The 22,301-nt window shown below is 44.2% G+C and overlaps 2 protein-coding genes across 2 annotated transcripts in view; both read left to right on the forward strand.

Moving 5' to 3' along the window:
• The window catches only part of PEX7 (peroxisomal biogenesis factor 7), a 78,824-nt gene extending 69,658 nt beyond the window's left edge, over nt 1–9,166 (forward strand). The window contains exon 10 of the mRNA XM_019967492.2: nt 7,493–9,166. Coding sequence (XP_019823051.1) covers nt 7,493–7,561 — 69 coding nt within the window. The 3' untranslated portion in view covers nt 7,562–9,166. The remainder of the gene's footprint in view (nt 1–7,492) is intronic.
• A 3,659-nt stretch (nt 9,167–12,825) lies between these two features.
• SLC35D3 (solute carrier family 35 member D3) lies at nt 12,826–18,299 on the forward strand. The gene is made up of 2 exons (XM_019967493.2): nt 12,826–15,544; nt 16,542–18,299. The coding sequence occupies exons 1-2, from the start codon at nt 15,103–15,105 to the stop codon at nt 17,369–17,371; spliced, it is 1,272 nt and encodes a 423-aa protein (XP_019823052.2). The 5' UTR covers nt 12,826–15,102; the 3' UTR covers nt 17,372–18,299.
• The last annotated feature ends 4,002 nt before the right edge of the window (nt 18,300–22,301 follow it).

A 22,301-nucleotide genomic window follows, 5' to 3' on the forward strand; every position in this document is an offset into this window, starting at 1 on the left:
ATAATGCTAAATTTCCTTTTAGTTGATAACCAAAAATTCTTGCAAATAAAGTACTTCCTCAGAACTCCAGGTTAGTGCACAGGATGAAAGCCCAGTTAATTGATACAGAATAAACCTTCTGTACTATGGGTTCCCCATCCACAGGTTTTCAGTTCAGTCGTTCAATTATGTCTGACTCTATGCGACCCCATAGACTGTAACCTGCCAGGCTTCTCTGTCTATGGGATTTTCCAGGAAGAATACTGGAGTGAGTTGCTGTTTCCTACTCCAGGGGATCTTCCTGACTCAGGGATGGAACCCACGTCTGTTGCATCTCTTTCACTGGCAGGCAGATTCTTTACCTGGGAAGCTATTCTAATGTACGCCAAAGCTTGAGACCACTGCACAGTAGAAATGCCTCTAAGAAACTAAAGTTTAACAGTGTGCTTTTGTCTTATTTGAGGGTTGAGATGTTTATTTTTAAAGCAGCCTTCTGAAGATTGACTTTTTATCTCTCTTAAATCTACTCTTTTGGCATTATATTGCTTTTTGTGACAGGGGTCTATTATATATTTCTCTTATTGTCAAGTTCTAGAAAAAAAGACTTTATCTCCCCTGATGAACTGGTAAATTCATTGTATTTGTGTATCTTAGATTATTGTTTGCCTTTTTCACCTTTGCTGCCAAAATGTGTAGATAGAGCTCAATTTCATATCCCGTTTTAGCAGTTATTCCTAGTCTCCTTTTTCTAGATGATTATCAGCCCCTTATTCCCATTTCATGTTTGTTCTTTTAATGAAATGGCTTTTCTGTGGCCATATTCAAGGATAATTTTCAATATGGCCGTCATGGCTCTCATACAAGTATAATATGAACATGTGTCAAAGACCTTTTGTAACTTGTGAAGGATTTTACAGCTAGCTCAAAGGAACCAAAGAACCAACACATATAGGCAGCTGATGAATGTGAGAGTGAATTTACTAATAGATGCAGAACTAGTCAGTATCCATGGACAGTAACACTTAATGATTAGAATCATCTCTCAGGAGACAGGACAAGGCTTCGATTGTGTCTCTATAGGACAGCCTTCATTTGCAATTTTAATGGCTGAGAATCATTTGATTACTGTCAGTTTTCTATAACTTTAGAGTTGTAAAATAATCCAGTCAGAGCCAGTGGAAGGCATAAGACCCCTATAGATCCCAGTAATCCTGTGAGGCTCTAGAACAATGCCAGCATTCCACTGCAAGAACACCCAGCAGTCTATCTGCGGATTGCAACCTTTCACAGTTTTTCCTGACAGCAAGGTAACTCCTCGTATAGGAGCCTGAAATGGAGAAAGAGGATCTTCGGTAGATGAGAAAGGAGATATCCTGTTATTGTCTTCCCATTCTCTGTCGTGAGTCATCTGGCCTTGAAGGAGTCTATGTGTTCAGGAGTGAATTCCTGGGGGTGGGAGGGAAAGATGGCTTTGCCACGGAGAAGCAGGACCAGGGCTGGGAAAGACTCTTTGCTGTATTGGACGAGCTACTGCAATGGGTGGATCTCATCCAGTAAAACAAGAGTATTTATTACCATATCATCTGATTTACTTACTTATTTTTTGGTCTTTTTGTTAACCCTAATTTTTAGCAAAGTCTTTTAGGCTGGCTTCAGATAGGTAGCATGGGACATTAAGAAAAAGCCCTGTTTACCCTAATTTATAGAACTACGTGGTCCCTTCAAGGCCATTGGAGTTGTGATGGTAATTAATGAGTGCCCCACTGCGGACCCGCAGTGACCTCATGGTCACGTTTCTTTATCAGGAAGTCTCGTCTCTACATTGCCTCTCTTAGAGAATCTGGAGCCTTGTTAGTTTAGTAAAGTGCTTTTCTTTCTTACCTTATTATTATTATTATTTTTACTTGTTAGCTTTTTAAAATTCACAGCACTTGATGTTGTTTAGTCGCTCAGTTGTATCTGACTCTTTTGTGACCCCATGGACTGTAGTCCGCCAGACTTCTTTGTCCCACGGATTTCCCAGGAAAGAATACTGGGATAGGTTGCCATTTTCCTCTGCAGGGGATCCTCCAGACCCAGGGATTGAACTTGTGTCTCCTTCATTAGCAAGGAGGAGGATTCTTTTCCACTGAGCCACTGGAGAAGCCCAGCACTAGATGGGGTTTAATGAAATAGTTAATTAATTTTAGTTAATTAATTAGTTAATGGGTAAAGAGTGTTTGCATTAATTTGAATCAATCTATTCATGTGTGCTCAGTCATGTCCTACTCTTGGCAACCCCTTGGACTGTAGCCCCCCAGGCCCCTCTGTCCATGGGATTTTCCAGGCAGGAATACGGCTGTGTTTGCATGCTTGGTCACGTCCAACTCTTTGCAACCCCATAGACTGTAGTCCACCAGGCCCTCTGTCCATGGGATTTTCCAGGCAGGAATACTGGCTGTGCGTGCATGCTCAGTCACGTCCAACTCTTTGCAGCCCCATAGACTGTAGCCCCCCAGGCCCCTCTGTCTATGGGATTTTCCAGGCAGGAATACTGGCTGTGCATGCATGCTTGGTCACATCCAACTCTTTGCAGCCCCATAGACTGTAGTCCACCAGGCCCTCTGTCCATGGGATTTTCTAGGCAAGAATACTGGAATGTGTTGCCATTTCCTTCTCTAGAGGATCTTCCCGACCCAGGGCTCAAACCCATGTCTGATGCATCTCCTGCATTAAGAAGTGGATTCTTTACCACTCACGCCACCTGGGAAGCCCATAATCTAGTCATGATTCTGTATCCTTGCAATTTTAGTTCTTTTTCATATTATCAATTAATTTAGTGTATAGAGTTATAAACATTTGCTGATTCAGTGGCCTTGACATTTGTTAGTTATATATATATATATATATATATATATATATATATATAAGTTCTTAGTAGGTAAGAAGCTGGATTGAGAGTGCTAAATAAGGATTCAGAAACATAAGTTACAGATATGTTATATTAGAAGCTTAAGTCTCATTTCTCTGATTCTCTTTTCTGTAATAGTTGACACAACATACAGAAAGGCCCAGCACTTGAAAAACTATATACATAAATAAGACAAATAAATTTGTGTAATAATCTTTGTGTTTTGGAGTATAAAAATTTACAGTTGCAGGATTAGGCAGATAATGAGTATTGATCAGCCTTTTGTGAGGCCACGGTTTTCAGTGAACAGACTCAGCAGTGTTAGGTTCTGGTTCCACTTCTGCTGCCGTAGTGTGAATATGAGAAAAAGTTAAGCTCTGCGGTCTTAATCTATAAAACTCATTCTTTGAGCTAAACTTTATTGAATCATTGTTAAGTTATAGCACAACATGGTCCATGCCCTCAAAGAGCTGGAAACACTTGTTAATAAATAAGCACAGCTGATATATTATAGGTACAGTGAATGACTTCCCAGAGGAGGTAATGCTTAAATGGATTCTTCTGCAAAGAGGTGTCTTCTCCAGGCAAAGCAAGATAAGGGCCAGAGAGGAAGGGAGGGAGAAAGGTTATTCAGGGGAGGGGATCAGTGAGAGCACACGAGCACAAAGGCATGAGCAAGATGCCAGGATTTGAGCTTTTGAGTCTGGTGCACTGAGAAACAGAAGTAGGTAGCAACCAAATCTTGAAGAGTCTGGTTTTTAATGCTTAAATTAAAAAAGTTTGATTAAAAGGTCTCTAATGCTTTCTCTAGCTTGAATTATGAGCTGAGATATTGTTAGTGAATGATAAGGAGTTGATCTGTTCTGATTGGGCTTACCTTGTGACTCAGCTGGTAAAGAATCCGCCTGCAATGCAGGAGACCTATGTTCAATGCCTGAGTTGGGAAGATCCCCTGGAGAAAGGAAAGGCTACCCAGTTCAGCATTCTGGCCTGGAGAATTCCATGGACTGTAAAGTCCGTTGGTATTCCAAAGAGTTGGACATGATTGAGCAACTTTCACTTTACTTCAAGTTCTGATTAATCTGCAGTTCCTGTATTCTATAGTGACAGCCAGGTAATTTGACTGACTGAGACTTTGAGTTCCCTTTTGTAACTTTCAACCTTTGCAACCATTAAAGGACCGGAAATATAGTTCAAATAACTTTGGTCAAATCTCTCTCTTGCTGCTTCATCCTTAATGTTACTGTCTACATTTTTTTTATTTCCTTCTCTTACTTCTGGAAAATTTCAAATGTATAGAAAGTAAACAATGCTATGCTATGCTAAGTCACTTCAGTCGTGTCCGACTCTGTGCGACCCCATAGACGGCAGCCCACCAGGCTTCCCTGTCCCCGGGTTTCTCCAGGCAAGAACACTAGAGTGAGTTGCCATTTCCTTCTCCAATGCATGAAAGTGAAAAGTGAAAGTGAAGTCGCTCAGTAGGTGTCCGACCCTCAGCAACCCCATGGACTGTAGCCTTCCAGGCTCCTCCATCCATGGGATTTTCCAGGCAAGAGTACTGGAGTGGGGTGCCATTGCCTTCTCCGAAAGTAAACAATAGGATAATATAATTCCATTATCCAGATTTGACAATTACCAACATTCTTGTTTTGTTTATTTCTCAACTCATGTCCTCATTCAATTTTTATTATTGTCATTATTATTCTTACTGTTTCTAGGTGTCATTTTTGTACACTGAAATATACAAATCTTATATATAGGTTTTTGACAAACAGATATACTTGTGTAATCTACATCTCATCTCAATACAAAACAATTGCATCTTCCTTTCAAATTTCCTTGTTCTCCTTTCCAGACTCTCCCTGGCCCCATACCTCCCTCCATTTGAAAAGACAAAACAACCATTTCCTTAATTTTTATTTTGCCTTAGATTAGTTTTGCCTGTTTTAGAACTTACATGATGGCATCTCCTATATGTGCTCTTTGGTTTCTGTCTTCTTTCACTCACTCACTGTCTGTGAGATTCATCCATGTTGCTCCCTCCACCACCAGTAGTTCCCTCCGTGGTGTTGCTTAGCATTGTTCTATTGTTTGAATTTACTAGTTTGTCAGCCATTCTTTTGTATGTGTTATGCTTGTTTCCAGTTGTGTGCTATTGTGAATGAGGTTGCTAAGGATATCCTTATATACACTGTTTTGTAAAAATGTTTTCAGTTCTGTTGGAAGCCCCTCTAGGAGTGAAATCACTCGGTGTGTGTTTATAAGAAACAGCCAGTTTTCCACAGTGGTTATACCAACACAGGCTTTCCAGGTGGCGCTAGTGGTAAAGAACAACCGGTGTGCCAATGCAGGAGACATAAGAGACACAGGTTCCATCCCTGGGTTGGGAAGATCCCCTGGAGGAGGGCATGGCAACCCACTCCAGTATTCTTGCCTGGAGAATCCCATGGACAGAGGAGCCTGGCGGGCTACAGTCCATAGGGTTGCAAAGGGTCAGACACAACTGAAGCAGCTTAACACACATAACACACTTGAGAGTGACAGCTCCTCTGCATCCCTCCTAACATTTGATGTTGTCTGTCTTTAATTTGGGGGCTTCCCTGGTAGCTCAGCTGGTAAAGAATCTGCCTGCAATGCAGGAGACCCCAGTTTGATTCCTGGGTCGGGAGAAGGGATAAGCTATCCACTCCAGTATTCTTGGGCTTCAGTGGCGGCTCAGATGGTAAAGAATCCATCTGCGGTGTGGGAGACCTGGCTTCGATCCCTGGGTTGGGAAGATCCCCTGGAGGAGGGCATGGCAACCCACTCCAGTATTCTTGCCTGGAGAATCCACATGGACAGAGGAGCCTGGCGGGCTACATTCCATGCATGGGGTCACAAAGAGTCAGACACGACTGAATGACTAAGCACAGCACAGCACATCTTTAATTTTAGCCATTCTTGTGCATATGTAGTGGTATCTCATTGTGGTTTTTATTTGCATTTCCATGATGCCTAATGATTATTCAATGTTTTTATGTGCTTGTTGATCATTTATATGTTTTTTATCTGTTAATAAAGTCTATTGTTCATTTTTAATTGGGTTGTCTTTATTACTGAGTTATAGTAATTCTTTATATATTCTGGATACAAATTCTTTGCCAGATGTCTGTTTTGTGAAAATTTTCTCCCACTCTGTGTTTTGCTTATTCAGTTTCTTAGTGGTGTCTTTGGATGATCACAAGTTTTATTTGATTGAGTCTGTTATCTAATCTTTATGGTTATTACTTCCTGTTTAAAAAATCTTTGCTTGCCCTCGGATTGAGACTATATGTCTCCTGTGTTTTCTTCTAAAAGCTTTATACCATTAGCTTTTATATTTCAGTCTGTGATCCATCCATCTTAAATGAACTTTTGTTTTCTGGTGTAAAGTTGGGCTTTAATTCTTATGTTTTCCATATGGCCATCCTGTTCTAGCATCATTTGTTGAAGAGACTTTTCTTTTCCTATTGGGTTGTTTTGGAACATTTGTTAAAAAGCAGCTGTCCAAGTGTTGGGTCTGTTCCAGAGCTGTGTTCTGTTCCTTTGATCTGTTTGTATATTCTTATCCAGTTTTGCACTGTGTTGATTGCTTTTCTTTTATGATTAGTCCTGACTCCAGTAGTGTAAACAGTACAACTCTGTTGTTCTTTTTCAAAATTTTTGTGGCTATTCTAGATCCTCTTTCTACATAAACTAAAAGTCATCTTCTATATTTTTATTAAAAAGCTTGCTGGGATTATGAATTTTTTATAAATCATTTAGGGGAAAAATTAACTTTTTAATAAATATCGAACCCATGAACATGGTATCTTTTCCATTATTTGGGCCATCTTTAATTTCTCTCAGCTGCATTTTAGGGTGGATGTTTTGCATACCTTTTTTTAAATGTGTTTCTAAGTATTTTGTTATTTGATGCTATTCTAAGTGAATTTTTTATTCGCAGTTTAAAAATTTTCTCTTGTTGGTATACAGAAATACAGTTGATTTTATACCCTGAGATATTGCTATACTTACCAATTTTTTAACACACATTTTTGAGCACCCTGAACTATTTTCCCTTCATGTTTTTATGTGACTTTTTAGACTTGAATGTCTATGTCTACCTTATATCTGCCCCTAAAGAGGGCCAGTGTGAATGCAATGGCATTTGTGAAATCTTCTGACACTTTCCCAGCTAGAGTCAAAGAATTGCTTCCCTGAGAGTCTATTAGAGCACTTTCCACTTTTGGTTTTGAATGAGCCATTCTTTGAAGGCAGGCACTATGCTTTTCCTTCTCTTTTATCCCCATAATAGCTGGTATGGTGTCTTGGTTCACAGTTTAGGAATGTACCTTTTCAACATTTATCTCAGGACCTGTAGGGAATTATGTAGCTCTGGTGGGAAACCCTTACAGGCAACTTTAGTCACTTGGAAACAAGCCCCAAAGTGTATCTTAAAAAGGGAAAATAGACTTTTTTCCAGAAATGTGTTCCTGTGTTCCTCCTATTTAAAGATCTGTTCAGTGGTGGATGATCTACTTACACTCCAAGTGACTTAGGCTTTTTTCTCCCAGTTTTGAATGTTTGTGGATTGTTTCTTCTCACTTCCTTTTTGTTTTCCAGGTGGCTGACTGTGCTTGGGATGAAACAATAAAGATATATGATCCTGTTTGTCTTACCATGCTGGCTTGAGACAAGCTTCTTCATTCAGAAGCAAAGGAGACTGACTGAAGAACTGCTTAGCAGGAAATAAGTTATTGATACTATAGATTTTATGTTTTTATATACTATTCATATTTCAAATTTTAATTCATTTTGGAATCAATTTTGAGGCAGCTGATAAAGACTTTGGTTCACTATTTAAAGCCTGGTACATAAGCCATATTTCTTAAAAATCTTAAGAATAATTGAAGTTATGGTATATGGTGTATCTTATAGTATCTATTAAAGTATAACCTATTATAAAATGGATTAAAATATGGGAGCTCTGTAGATTATATTGATAGTGATATATTTCACTTTTAATTTGTCATTTTTGATTTAAAATATAATGACTGCTATTGATAAAAATCACAAAAACGGTATCTCTTGATCATTTATGATTCTATGACACCCCTACCAAGGTTACTTTTTCTAATACAGTACATATGTATAACACTATATAATATTGATACATCTATGGTTATAGTAACAGGGCTCTAGTAACTGCAGATTTATTCAGTGATTATTTATTGAGCATCTACTACGTGCTTGACACACAGAATGAATGAGATTCTCTCAAGGCCTGGTGTCCGTCATACATAAGAACATGGGAGCTTTCCTGGTGGTAAAGAATCCGCCTGCCAATGCTGGAGACTCGGGTTCAGTCCCTGGTCCAGAAAGATCCCACATGCTGCAGAGCAACTAGTCCGTGTGCCACAACTTTTGAGCCTGTGCTCTAGAGCCTGGGAGCTACAGCTACTGAGCCCACATGCCTAGAGCCTGTGCTCTGCAATAAGAGAAGCCACCACAATTAAAAAACGTGCACACGACTAGAGAGTACCCCACTCGCTGCAACTTTAGAGAAAAGCCTGCACAGCAACAAGGACCCAGCAAGCCAAAAATAAATAAATAAAATTATTAAAAAAAAAAAGATGCTGAGAGTTAAGAGCTTACATGTATTTTACTTTTATTCAAATATTTTTAGATATTATACCCATGACCCTATATTTCTCTCTTCCTATTTCTCTATAATCAGATTTTTGAAAAACTGGTCACTGGGCAAAAAGTCTTAGGTCCTACAAAGGTTTCAGGAAATTACCTTAAAACTAAGTAATGAAATAGTTAATTCATAACTAATAATGAAATATCCTAATTAATGCCATAAACCCTCCTCACTGCCTCCTCAGGTCTTGAAAAACCTTAAGGTGTGATGATCCATAAAAAATTAGGTTGAAAGAGAAAAAGTAGTAGAATAGACAACTTTGTTCAGGAAGGAGGGGATATATGTACACCTATGACTGATTCCCTTGCAACTCAGCTGGTAAAGAATCCGTCTGCAATGTGAGAGAGCTAGGTTCCATCCCTGGGTTGGGAAGATCCCCTGGAGAGGGAAAGGCTACCCATTCCAGTATTCTGGCCTGGAGAATTCCATCGACCGTATAGTCCATGGTATCACAAAGAGTCGGACATGACTGAGCAACTTTCACTTTGACATTGCTGATTCATGTTGAGGTTTGACAGAAAACAACAAAATTCTGTAAAGCAATTGTCCTTCAATTAAAAAATGAATAAATTAAAAATGTTACAAATGCCAAAGCTGTCATTAAATTTTTAACAAGTTTTTGAGAATTTTTAAAGAGAAAAATACATTCGTAGTTATCAGAACAAAAATAAAATATATGTATATTGTCTAATTTACGTATTTCCCAGTTTCTACAGAAAAACCAGATGCCTTACAAGATACAAAAATAAAAAAAAAACAAAAGGAAACATAAAGTGGAGCAAAGCGTGAGCTTGAAAATATATGTATTCTAAGAATAAGTTTTAGAAAGTTGCTACTGGAGGTGTAAATGGGAAGTCTGGTCAAGTACAGGATGCAGTGGCCGAGGCCTGAGGGCAAGGACCTCATTCTGGCTTGGCCCTAGCACCATGCCCGGCACACAGAAAGTGTTCAGTGAATATCTGTCGAATGAATGAATGGTCTCACAGAAAGTATTAACTCTTTTTGGTTCTTAGACCAATCAGTGCTGTTTTTGAGAGGCCCCCATAGAGAGGACACTGCTTCACATGACTGTCTTGTAAGGTCCAAGGTGCTCAAGCACGTCCTTAGAGCTGGCACAATGATGAGGTCAGTTCATAAACTGCTTTTGTGTTGCCTCCCTCCGTAAGAAAGACAAACTGTTGAACCAAGTGTATGCAGCCCAGTAAAAGCAGGTTCATAGCTCTGTATGGGCAGAATTTATAATAGACCTTCTAAAATACCTAACCCAGATCATGTTTACAGTGAAAGGAAATGACTTATTTTCCTTTTAAAATGCAAGAGATTTTATTAAAATAATTTACTGTGTATCATCTGAAACAGACACTGGTAATTTAAAAACTAATATCCCTCTCGATTCCCACCCCCCCTTCTGTTTTGGAGATGTTAGAGCTATTTAGAACACTACTTACCTCAGAATACCTTAGAATAATACTTACCTCAGGTGCTTGGGGTCTGTTAATCTGAAGGAGGGTGGAGGAACATTTATTCAGTGAGTTCCTTGAGCTAGGATTGTCAAGCTAGAGGGAAAGGAGCTGGATTCTATCCTGAAAGAGAATGCACAAGATTTTTGAATTCTTACTAATTCACAAACCAAGCAGCCTCTGGACTTTGAGAGGACAGCCAGTCCTTCCCTCTAGGTCTGGAAAATCAGAATTTGTCTCCTGGTAGCTGAGTTCTTGAGTTTCATCCCCGTCTGCCTCTCCCAAGTTCCTCCTGTACCTGCAGTGAGAGCACAGCACTGAGGAGTGACTGCAGGAAAGGGGAACTCAGGTCACTGGGTATCTTCTGTGACCTGGGCATCACATGAGATGCTTTCTGTATCTTATTCCCTTTAATCTTTATGACATCCCTGCAAGGAAGCCCTCCCATTTTCCAGACATGGAAACAAAGGCTTTCAGAGGCCATAATTGCCAGGAAGTATGGAGCTGGAATTTGAAATCAGCTATGACTCGATCTGGTCCTGCCACGTGGCTTTTTTCTTAGAAATAACAGAAATTGGCCCACTGAGAAACAGGAAGTTGTGGGACTCTCTGGTAACTAGATCCTCATCATTCCTAAGAGAATTGTTTCCAAGTCTAAACCGACAAGATTGTGTTTGCAAGTTTAAAGATCTAAGAAACACCGTGGGTGACCCTCCTAAAGCATGTCTCATCTGGGAAGACTCAGGCTGAGGGTCAGCTGTCCCTTCTGCTTTTGGCAGTGAGCCCTCTCTGTGTATCTTAGCTATAATTTGGCTCTTCCAGAAATGAACTCATTAATTTATTACTTAATAGGCCTCTTTTTTGAAAGAGATAATCTATTTATATGTTCTTGACTTCCATACTGACTACTCCTGAATCTCCTACCTTCCCCGCCTGGGTCTCCCAGTTGAACCAAATTCATCTTGCTCACTACATGGGTTCCTCCTGCACGTGTGTTTTTCATTTGTTGTCAGTACAGTCCACCCAGTAGCTCAAGCTAAACTCCTAATGCCATCCTTGCTCCTTTCCTTATTCCCACCTCTCCACTCCAAGACACATCAAATCAGTCACTAAGTCCTATCCCTTTTACCCCCTAAATACTTCTCCACTCTGTCTCTTCTCCTCAATCCAAACACCACTGCCCTAGTTCAAGCCCTCATTAGCTTTTCTCTGGACAATCGCTGCAGTTTCCTAAGTGATGTGTCTGTTTCGAGTTCTGTGCCCTCAGAGCCATCCTTCTCAACACAGCTGCCGGAGGCTGATCTAAAATGCAATCTGATTACATCAATTTCAGTGTAAAACCTTTCTCTGCTTATAGGATTGCCTACAGGAAAAAGTTCAAGCTCACTAACCAGGCAGCCAAGGTCCTCTGGGGCTAGCCCTTGCCTCTATCTGCAGCGTTGCTTCTCTCCACACTGTCACAACTTTGTGCCCCAGGAACACCAGCGTGCTCACAAACTCCCCATGCAAATAATGCTTCCAAAGTCACTCAGGTGATTTTTAGCCGGCCTCAGATACTCACCGTGTAGAACCCTCCACTGGCTGAGTGTCCCTGAAACATGGCATCTGGCTTTCCCTGAGACTAAGACAAGAGAAAGAGAAAATTCAACATGGAAGCCTCGGTCTTTTACATACTCATCTCCGAGTGAGGCCATCACCTCTTGCTGCCTCCTGTCAGTCGCGGCCACTCAGACCAACCATGCTAGAGCGTGGGAGGGGCTCACAGGGGGTAAAGATGCGGAAGCAGCAATCTATGGGGACTCTTAGAGGCTGGTTACAATGTGCTTTTATAGACAGGTGTGTATGATATCCTAAGTGTATTTTTTTTTTGAAGGAGGGCTTGTATGCATCCATATATGCACAAGAAAAACTGAAATGTTCATGTCAAACTCTTAACAGTAGCCAACTCTGTAGTGGGGCTGGGGGTGGGAAATATGGGAAACAGCAAGTTCTCTTTATAAATTTTGTTTTCCTCTTACATAGTATAATGAGCATGCCTTATTTTTGCAATTAAAATCATGAAATAAGACCTTATTTTCTTCTCCAGGAAGCCTTCTCTGATGCACTTCTCAGGCTGATGTTGCCGCCCTCCTTGGCGCTCCCCTGTTTCTGGCACAAGCCCCCACTGTTGTATAAGTGTCATTGTGTTACCTTATCTCCTCCTGTGAATCCCTTAAGGACTAAGATGGGCGTTTATCTCTGAATCCTCTGTGGCTAAGAGATGGCTTGGTACAAAACACTAGCTGGATATATTCACCAAATAAACAAACTAAAGGATTTATTTAATATTGTAAAAATATATTGTGTGGCTCCAAAGAAAATGGACGCTAGATACCAGTAGGTCAAATAAGTTTTTGACCTTCAGATTGACATTTATGTTCAATTAACCTTGCTAAAAATGGTATTCTTATTCCCACCCACCCCCCATTTTTCTTCAGGAGATTTCCCATTTTTTTCTTTTAGGAGCTTATCTAGTAACTGGTGTGGGAGATGGTATTAACTTTGTAAAAAATGAAAGCCCTAATGGAAAAGAATTATCTGCAGTAAAGTGGAGAAAATGCACTGTTCCATGCCAATGCAGGTTTCAAATTAAGCTAAATATTCTTGCCTAAATGAGAAGAGTAAGATAGCTGAATCAGCCTCAAATCTTTTACTTAATGTTAGCATCACAAATGGAAGCAATTATAATTGCTGGCAGAAATGAATCATTCCAAAACTAGGTCTGTGCAGACAATTCTTTATATTCACTTAATATGGCTTAAAACCACCATTCTTTGATTGGAACAGCCCCCAGAAGTAGAACAGTGGTATTTGCTGATGTTGTCTTTAAAAAATTAATTTTCAAAGTTTTTATGAGTGTACTTTAAATATAGGCTTATACTACACACACAAATTTCAACTGTTGCTTCAAACCTCATTTTCTAAAGAAATAACATCAACAGTTGAAGAACAGAGTCCCTGAAATAGCCAATGGTGTGTAACCAAAGATTGTAGCTACAAAAAAAAAAAAAAACCCCACCCAGAAACCCACGAATTCCCCAGGGAACCGGAAGCACGCATGTAACTATAATACTATCCAGTGTTGTTCCTGGAAAGTTGGCACATGGGCCATTCTGAAAACATTTTCTTGAATACACTCACCTGTGGGGGGGCAGGGAGGTGGCCTTACTAGGCCCTGGGCATCCCAGCTAGAGACAGGTCTGTCTCTCCCACCCACGTGAGCTCCCAGCACACACAAAGCTGGCTAAGATGAAAGATCGCTATGATGGTACCTATCCCCGACGTAAACTGTTCTTTTTCTTCCGGCACCAGTAATAATCGCGGCTTCAACATCTGGACTGGAAATGATGCGGTGGAAGTGTGGAGGACAAAAAAGGAACTGCTGGGGAAATGTATCGTGTGTATTAGGTTATTGCCGTAGTTAGAAGATTGGGATCCTGGTGGGTAACAGAAGTGAAGGAAACGGAGAGGTAGGGCGCCGCGATCTCGAGCCCTCTTCCTTGCTCCCAAGCCCTGGTCAAGCCTATCCTGTTTAAGTAGCACGAAAACTAAACTGTGCTCACTCTTAGCGGTAACCTCGGCTGGGCGAACCCCTCTGATGCTGAGTTTACTGGTCCGGACGTTACTTTACAGAAAACTTAATTCAGATTAATGGGACACACAAGTCTTGCACCTGCAGAAATTAAGAATTTCATTATTTTACTCTGAGTCAAATAAGAAGTAAACAGTCCACCAGTCCTGTGGGAGGCGGACATCTCCTGGGCCGGGGAGCCAGGAGGTAGGGGTTGTCTTGCTTTCCAAAGTGGCGGGCTGTAGGTTGCGCGGATCCAGAGAAAGCTGTTATCAAGTCTCATCCCGGGTTCCCGCCCCTGGGACTGTGCCCTCCCCAGCCTCCACGCCCGCAACCCCTAGAGCCTCCAGTCGCTCCCGGCTCACCCCTGGGAACCGGCGCCCCGGCGATCCTCCGGAACCATTAGACGCTACTTGGACTCAGAGTCTGCTTTTTGGCTTATTTCACATCTTTGCCTCGCTTGCAATAGACGTCCATGCCCCCCGCCCCCAGGCTTTGCAGCCCCGCGAGGCCACGGCGCGCCCCGTAACATCCCTGCGCTCCTAGCCGCGAGCGTAATCCCAGGTCCCTCCGTAGAAGGAGCAAGGACTGGAGAGCGCGTCGCCTGAGACTGGAAGGGACCGGTTCGCGCCCTAAGTGAAGCACGCCCCGGTGGCGTCCTTGGGGTACTCTGGGTTCCTTCAACGGTGGGGCGTTGGCATCCGAGCATCCGGGAGCCCCGAAACCCGCGGGAACCGAAGTTTCTCTCTTCCCTGGCCGGCAGCTGAACAGTCCCGCGGCTGCGCCGGGAGAAACCGTGGGTGGAAAAGCCGCTGCATCTCGCGGGGAAGGGGGCTGAGGGCGCTCTCATTCGTTGAGGCTAATAAACGCGGCGCGACCCCGGAACGCTGTTGTTTCTAAAATCTTTAGCTGTGTCCGCGATCCCCCAGCCCGGATCCGGGAAGGAGGGACGAGCGCGAGCGGCTGGCAATGCAGGAGAAGAGGGGCCCGCGCTCCGACACCCGACCCGGGTGGGTGCTGGGGCGCCCGAGGGGAGCAGGTCCGGTCCCCCTCGCGGCAGCTGCCGAGGTTTCCAGCCGCAGAGCGTCCTCCCTGCAGGTGAAACCGCGTGGGACACAACCCATCGCCGCTCGTCACCTACTTACAAGTCGCTGTCGCTAGGATTCCCGCCACTCCTCTCAGACCAGCCCCCCACCTCTGCCACTTTTCGGAGTCCCCCGCCCCCGTCTCTGCCTCCCCGGAGCTGCGGGGCAGTCGGACGCGGAACCGCCGAGCCGCGAGGACGCCTGCCTTGAGCTGCCTTCTCTCCGCAACCGAGCCGGCGCCCCCTGCCCTTCGCCGCGGTGTTGGGCGGGCGCCCCTACCGCCCTCGCTCAGCGGCTCATCCCGGCCTTCCTCCACGCTGTCCTCCAGCCGGTCCCGTAGCTTCGCCACAGCCGGGTGCGGCGGGGCAGGCGCGATGCGACAGCTGTGCCGCCGGGGCCGCGTTCTGGGCATCGCGGTGGCCATCGCGCACGGGGTCTTCTCCGGCTCCCTCAACATCCTGCTTAAGTTCCTCATCAGCCGCTACCAGTTCTCCTTCTTGACCCTGGTGCAGTGCCTGACCAGCTCCACCGCGGCGCTGAGCCTGGAGCTGCTGCGGCGCCTGGGGTTCATCGCGGTGCCCCCCTTCGGCCTGAACCTGGCTCGCTCCTTCGCGGGGGTCGCCGTGCTCTCCACGCTGCAGTCCAGCCTCACGCTTTGGTCCCTGCGCGGCCTCAGCCTACCCATGTACGTGGTCTTCAAGCGCTGCCTGCCCCTGGTCACCATGCTTATCGGCGTCCTGGTGCTCAAGAACGGAGCGCCCTCGCCGGGGGTGCTCGCGGCCGTGCTCATCACCACCTGCGGCGCGGCTCTGGCAGGTGAGCTGGACCCGCGCGGACCCCCGACCCACCCCGCCCCACCAGCCAGTGACCTCAGGGATCACTCAGTGCAAAGCCCTCACTTCCAGATGGGGAGACTGAGGCAGGGAGCTTTGAACGCGGTGGCTCCGCTAGCAGATGGGACCCCTGAGACCCAGCCGAGTCTTTCTCTGCGCTCCGGCCTCCTCCTTTAGAGCCCTCACTCCCACTACTAGTCCGGGTTTCCGACCCCCGCCCCTGTCTCGCTCTTTAAAGCCCTTCCCTCCTCGCCCTCCCCCTTCCGTCTTCCCCCTTTATTTCTTCCTTCCTCCGGGAGGGGGTGGGCGAGCCGCCCTAGCCTGGGAGCTAGAGCCCCCAGACCGAGACGGAAGGTGGGGGTCGAGAACTTCCCTGGGTCACGCGGGGCCGGAGTGGGCAGGGACGATGCGAGCCAAGTTTGAGCCCCGAGGCTAGCTTGGGATCTCCGGCGCCGCGCAGGGGGCTGCAGACTCTAGGCAGAGGTGGGCGGATTGAGACTCGGGCAGGTTGGGCGTGGAGGACTGAGCGAGATGGGTGCCTGCGGATCGGGCAACCTTCTTTCGAGGGTCTCCCCATGCCCACGCTGCCCGGGGAAAGCCACGAGCCGGGACCCCCCTCTCTCTTCTGTGCCCCACGGAGGCGGCAGTCGTACCACGTGCCCAGGCGACACCCGTGCCAGCTCGGGGAAGCCACAGCGCCTACTCCGAGGGCATCGGTGCTGTCCTGAGCCTCTGTCTTGGAGAGAGGTAGACGGGACGCCCCCGAGGATAAGGAAGGGAGGGCGCGCCTCTCCTGCCTTGAACTGGGCAATTGACTGTACTTGGCTTTTCCTTTCGATACGCGTGGGTAGAGCTAGGGCGCACACCCTACTTTCCAGCCTACGCCGTTGCCCCCCGTGGATGCCAACTCCCGCTAACCCAGTGTCTTCTCTGTTTCCTTCCTGCCCTACGTTCCTCGGACCTCTCTCGATGCACTCCAGGAGCCGGTGACCTGACCGGCGACCCCATCGGGTACGTCACCGGCGTGCTGGCGGTGCTGGTGCACGCCGCCTATTTGGTGCTCATCCAGAAGGCGAGCGCAGACACGGAGCATGGGCCGCTCACCGCGCAGTACGTCATCGCCGTGTCCGCCACCCCGCTGCTGGTCGTCTTATCCTTTGCCAGCACCGACTCGATCCACGCCTGGACCTTCCCCGGCTGGAAGGACCCGGCCATGGTGACCATCTTCGTGGCGTGCATCCTGATCGGCTGTGCCATGAACTTCACCACGCTGCACTGCACCTACATCAACTCGGCGGTGACCACCAGCTTCGTGGGAGTGGTGAAGAGCATCGCTACCATCACTGTGGGTATGGTGGCCTTCAGCGACGTGGAGCCCACCTCTCTATTCATTGCTGGCGTCGTGGTGAACACCCTGGGCTCCATCATTTACTGTGCGGCCAAATTTTTGGAAACTAGAAAGCAGATCAACTACGAGGACCTGGAAACACAGCCGGGGGGAGAGGAGGCGCAGCCAAGTGGAGATCAGCTGCCATTCGTCATGGAGGAGCTGCCCGCAGAGGGTGGAAATGGCGGGTCGGAAGGTGGGAAGGCAGCAGGTGGCTCCACTCAACGGGATGGGCAAGAGGCTAGGGGCAGCCCCAGAGGGGTCTCGCTGATGGCTAGGAGCTCGCAGATCTCAGACAGCCCTGAAGAAGTGGGCAGGAGTTCATTAAAGGATGCTTACCTCGAAGTGTGGAGGTTAGTTAGGGGAGCCAAGTATGTAAAGAAGGATTATTTGATAGACAATGAGGAGTTACCCAGTCCTTGAAAAGGAAATGCACGTATGTATATATGTACATACACTTATTTTATATGTGAAAGATGACATATTTTAATGAGGAGCCGCCCAGTTTCATGCTTTGAGTGGGGAAGGGGAGCAAAGAAAGAAGCTGAAATGCCTGACTGCAACAATGTTGTACCCGCGTGAATTTTTTAGCCTGAGAATACCAGAGGCATCAGAGAGGCAAAAGAATGTGAAGGTGACTAAGAAACAAAGGCAGGGTTTCAGCTGCAGATTCCTAGCACATTTTTGGTCATTATGACCATAACCAAATATCTGCATGTATGGAGAGTCCTTCAACCACCCCCTCCAAAGATGGAGCATAGAGATGATGGCAGCACTTAATTAAGTTCAAAGATTACATGCAGGGGCACCTTTTTGACGATAGTTTGAACTATAGTTTTTATGGCCACTTCGGAAGAATATATTATTGAAATGACATATTTAAATACACTGAATTAATGTTTACTGTTTAAAGTCACCAGAAATATGTTTACTCTAATTTACTTTCAAAAAATATATAAGTGCTCTACTCTTCTATTGGTAGAAAATGTTAAAACTATTTTGAAACTGAATTCTTAGCTTTAATCATGAAGTTTAAAGTTGGCTTTTAGTAATTAAAAATATTTGAAAGGTTTTTTAGTTCATTGCTTTGTAATATTTGTTATTGAATGCCATAACCTTTTTAAAAAACAGTTTTACTGTGTCCAGTATTCTTTCAAGCAAATGCAATGGCTGATGTATAATTCAGTGTTAACTGAAACCCAAACAGAAATGAGACCGTTCAGTTAAGCTAGGCCTTTCAAGTCGCACTGCACATCCTAAACCGTGTTACAAAAAGAGCAACTGCTATATTCACTTTATGATATTTTTCTATCTTAAATTTGTCAAAATAAAGTATGAGTCTCTACTAAAAGGTATATTGTTAGAAATTTGTCTTAGACACACCTGTGTTCTGTTGTTGCTGTGTGGCTTGTGTTTGCCCCCTATGAGTGGTGTTTAGTATCTGGGGCACAGGGCCCACCCTCCATCAGGAACTTCTAAATTAGCATGGCAGTTTGGTTTCAAACAACCACATCAAAAACACTCTCATTTTCCAGTCAAGGAAAGGTAAAGTAGAATTAAGTCCTGCCTCATGCTGCCTTATGAGAGCCATCCACATCTGACTTCAGTTAAGATGGAGTTTGAAACGTAATAAAAGCGGGAAGCCAGGGGAAGTCTTCCTGTCAGCCCCTCCCAGAGTGTACTTGGAAGGTGAAGACACTCATCATTTGCCAGCATGTTTCTGAGACTTTATTTTTCTTCATTTTCCAAAGATGAAAACCAAGCAAAAAGCAGAGGCATCAGTTTTTCTCTACAAGCTGGTAAGTGTCATCGTGACGGTTTATGATTGGTTCTGGCTTGCTTGTTTTCATCAGCAATTGATGTTTCCGTAGTCACCTCTAGAAGCCATTTAAGTGGTAGGAGCTGTCATATGGCTGCAGTTAGAAATGGTTGACTAGAGTTATAATGACTTCTTTCAAAATAAGCATTAAAGGTAATGCCAGCATGCCAGAAGGCAACATCCTGTAGCTACTCTGTGAAGCTGAGAATTTGTGAAAAGCAGCAAAACCGAACGAAGTATATATTTTTTAAGTCCACTATCAGACAAATCAATAAAATGATTGTTTTTCACTGAAAAAATTCCCTTTTGGTTAAAACTGTGGGTTTGCATTTATTACAAAAAGATTAACTCTTTTCTGTCAATAGACTTGTAGAAACATTTGTAGAGACACTCCAACCAATCCAGTGGAAGCATTTCCTTTACTTGGATGGATGAACTCCATTCATTCAAGGATGGTCATGGGAACTGTCGGAGCCAAGGAGGTGCAAAGGTACTTTTGGTAAGACTTAAGTTTCCTATTTTTCTTTTCTGGGCTTGCCTGGTGGCTCAGCAGTAAAGAATCTGCCTGCCAGTGCAGGAGATGTGAGTTCAATCCCTAGGTTGGGACGATCCCCTGGAGAAGGAAATGACAACACACTCCAGCATTCTTGCCTGGGAAACCCCATGACTAGAGGAGTCTGGTGGGCTACAGTCCACGGGGTCATAAAGAGTCAGATGCAACTAAGCAACTAAACAACAATAACATTTTTCCTTTCACTGGACTTGAACCCAGAAGGATGGGGTGGGGGTGGGGCAGACATGCTGTTATCATCTTACTGCCAGGAAAAGATACAACAGGAAAAATCAACACAGAGAGGTGGACCAGCGTGGGAGAGAGAGAGAGACTGAGTCCTGAGTCCTGATTTCCCAGGGCCCTGGCATTCAGATGACTTTCTGGTAAGTTAGCACTAGACCTGATTGTCAGATATAAAACAAGGTCTTTTTTTTAAATTGTTTTTATTTGCTTTAGTCACTGAGATTTCTGCCACTTTCAATAACAAAGAATAACAAGTGACACAAATATGAATGACTGGGTTTTAGCAACAAGGTGGGGTAAAAGGACCAGAAGAGGTTTTTGTTTGTTTTTTGCTTGTTTTGTTTTTCATTTTTCACCAACACAAGCTTTTACCCCTACCCTTGACTAGGGATTAGATTTGCCACTCTGGTCTCTTAAAAATTACCATCTACTCTGTATCACCCATGGTCTTAAACAAACCATGGTTTTACCTATCATCTTTGTCTTCAGTTTACAATTCAGTTGAATCCTACATTCATGCTTCTCAAACTCATTGGGTGTTGGAGCAATGTTTTGTATTGCACACTATTATAAATAATATCTGAGATTTATTATTATAGTCCTTGCTAGGTGCTAGGTGCAGTTCTCAGTGTTTTACATGGACTAACTCATGTAATTCTTACAGTATTTCTACATGTTGGCATTAATATTATCCCAATAATACAAGGAGTAAACTGAGGTGTGGAGAGCTAAGGAACTTTCCCTGACCTCTTAGCTGGTGACCTGTAGATGTGGGAGCTGATTTGAACCCAGGCAGTCTGACTCCAGTGCCTGTCTGTCTCACCATTATGCTATCCTGCCTCTTGGTGAGATACATTCAACCTGACATCATAAAGCTGGAGAATGTGGGAGTGCTGGTGGGTAGTTCCAGTGCTTGTTCATTGCAACTCAGTGAGGACCATCGAGTCTGCTGTCCTCAGAAAGAAAAAGGATACAACCTATATGTGTGTGTGTATGAACAGTTTCCTGTTTGTGAGCACTAAGGGACCCAGAGAGCAGTTGAGGTACCATGAAAACAGAATCAAGAAAGGGGTTCTATTGCTATTATAACCAAGTCCCCAAGATCTCTAGACTTTCCAGTCCATCATTCATTTAATATTCAAACAAGTCAACTTAATCCTTCACCTTAAATAACCCTGAGAGGTACAGACCTTCAGACTAGTGTTTCTGAGGATTCACTGAGCATGCTCAGTGTTGCTGATTACTTCCTGTTCCCAGATGCTGTGTTGATCATTTAAAAAAAAGACTTTATTGAAATATAATTTACATACCATAAAATTTGCTCATTTTAAGTGCATGATAGTCATTAGCATGTTTATAGAATGGTACCACTGTTACCACTGTCTAATTCCAGAACATTTTCATTGTCCTGAAAAGAAATCCTGTACCCGTTAGAAGTCACTATCTATTTTCCCTGAATCTTCCCAGCCCCCAGCATTGCTAACCAACTTTCAGCCTCTATGAGTTTGCTTCTTCTGGTTAAATGCTTTCTGCTGTCCTGAAATTGCTCTTTCAAGCTGTTCTCCCTAACCTGCTCCTGTGCTCCATTTTTTTTTTTTTTTAACACCAGCTACTGCTATTAATAATAAAAAGTTGATGTTGGGATGCAGTTGATAAGATTTACTGAATGCTTACAACTACCTACCCTAAGGACATTTCAGTGCAGGAAAGGAAAACTTAAAAGTCGGTATCGGAAGTCTCTGCTCTTGAGGTCTGAGTGGTCCTCTGTCACCTGGGCCCTGCCTGCTGCTCTGTGGGGCCCGCTCCTGCCCAGGACAGTGCCTTCCCCACAGTCACACGTTACCCTAGGCTTAAGCCCCCAAGATGCTTATTTTCCTATTATTTTTCTGAAGAAGTACCTGGAAGAGCTGTGGCACTAAAACAAAAGAGAAATCATTTGACAATATAATTCTTCTCTTCCAAGAATGTGGAAAAGCCATAGTTATCCAAAAATGTCATCCCTGGGACTTCCCTGGTAGTCTAGTGGTTAAGACTCTACTTCCACTGCAGGGGACAGAGGTTCCATCCTTGGTAGCAGGGAAGATCCTACATGCCATGCAGTGTGGCCAAAAATATAAACAGGCTTTAAATTTTTTTTACACAAAACACACACATGCACACATATAGGAGGCTTAGATAGATAGAGAAAGTTATTCTGGAAAAGTTTGTAACTAATGCAAAGTTGGCTATCGGCCCACCTGTTGGCTCCCAGTCCCTCCCACATTCTTCCTTGAACACAGAACTCTAAACTTGTTTGAGTACAAGCAGCAATGTGCTCAGGGAAGGTGGGTCAACCCCCTGTTGGATTAATCATCATTTTTCTAAAGCCTTCATGGAGGACCCATAGCTCTTTGCCAATGATTGGCTTAGCAGAGAGCCTGTGATGCAGCTAGAGAAGGAGATGAATGAGTAAGTATGCTAGGAAAGGGGTTCTGGGCCAGTTCTCTATGATAAGAAGATGCTCTTAACCCTTTATCCTGCCTTTGTATGCAGTGGTAGGGATGTGATTTCTGAAACTATGGCAGTTATTTTGCAGCCTCAAGTGGACAATCCTAGTGTGAACAGTGATGTGTTCAGGGCAAACAAGAAAATGAGGGGAAAAGCCTGTTTATTGATGCCTTCATTGTGCTGCTCATTTAGCAGCACTGAAACTGCCTACTTCAGGCATCTTGTTACAGGAGAGGACAAATTCCTATTCT

Source organism: Bos indicus, chromosome 9, assembly GCF_029378745.1.
Source record: "Bos indicus isolate NIAB-ARS_2022 breed Sahiwal x Tharparkar chromosome 9, NIAB-ARS_B.indTharparkar_mat_pri_1.0, whole genome shotgun sequence".
In the NCBI taxonomy this organism is placed as follows: domain Eukaryota; kingdom Metazoa; phylum Chordata; class Mammalia; order Artiodactyla; family Bovidae; genus Bos; species Bos indicus.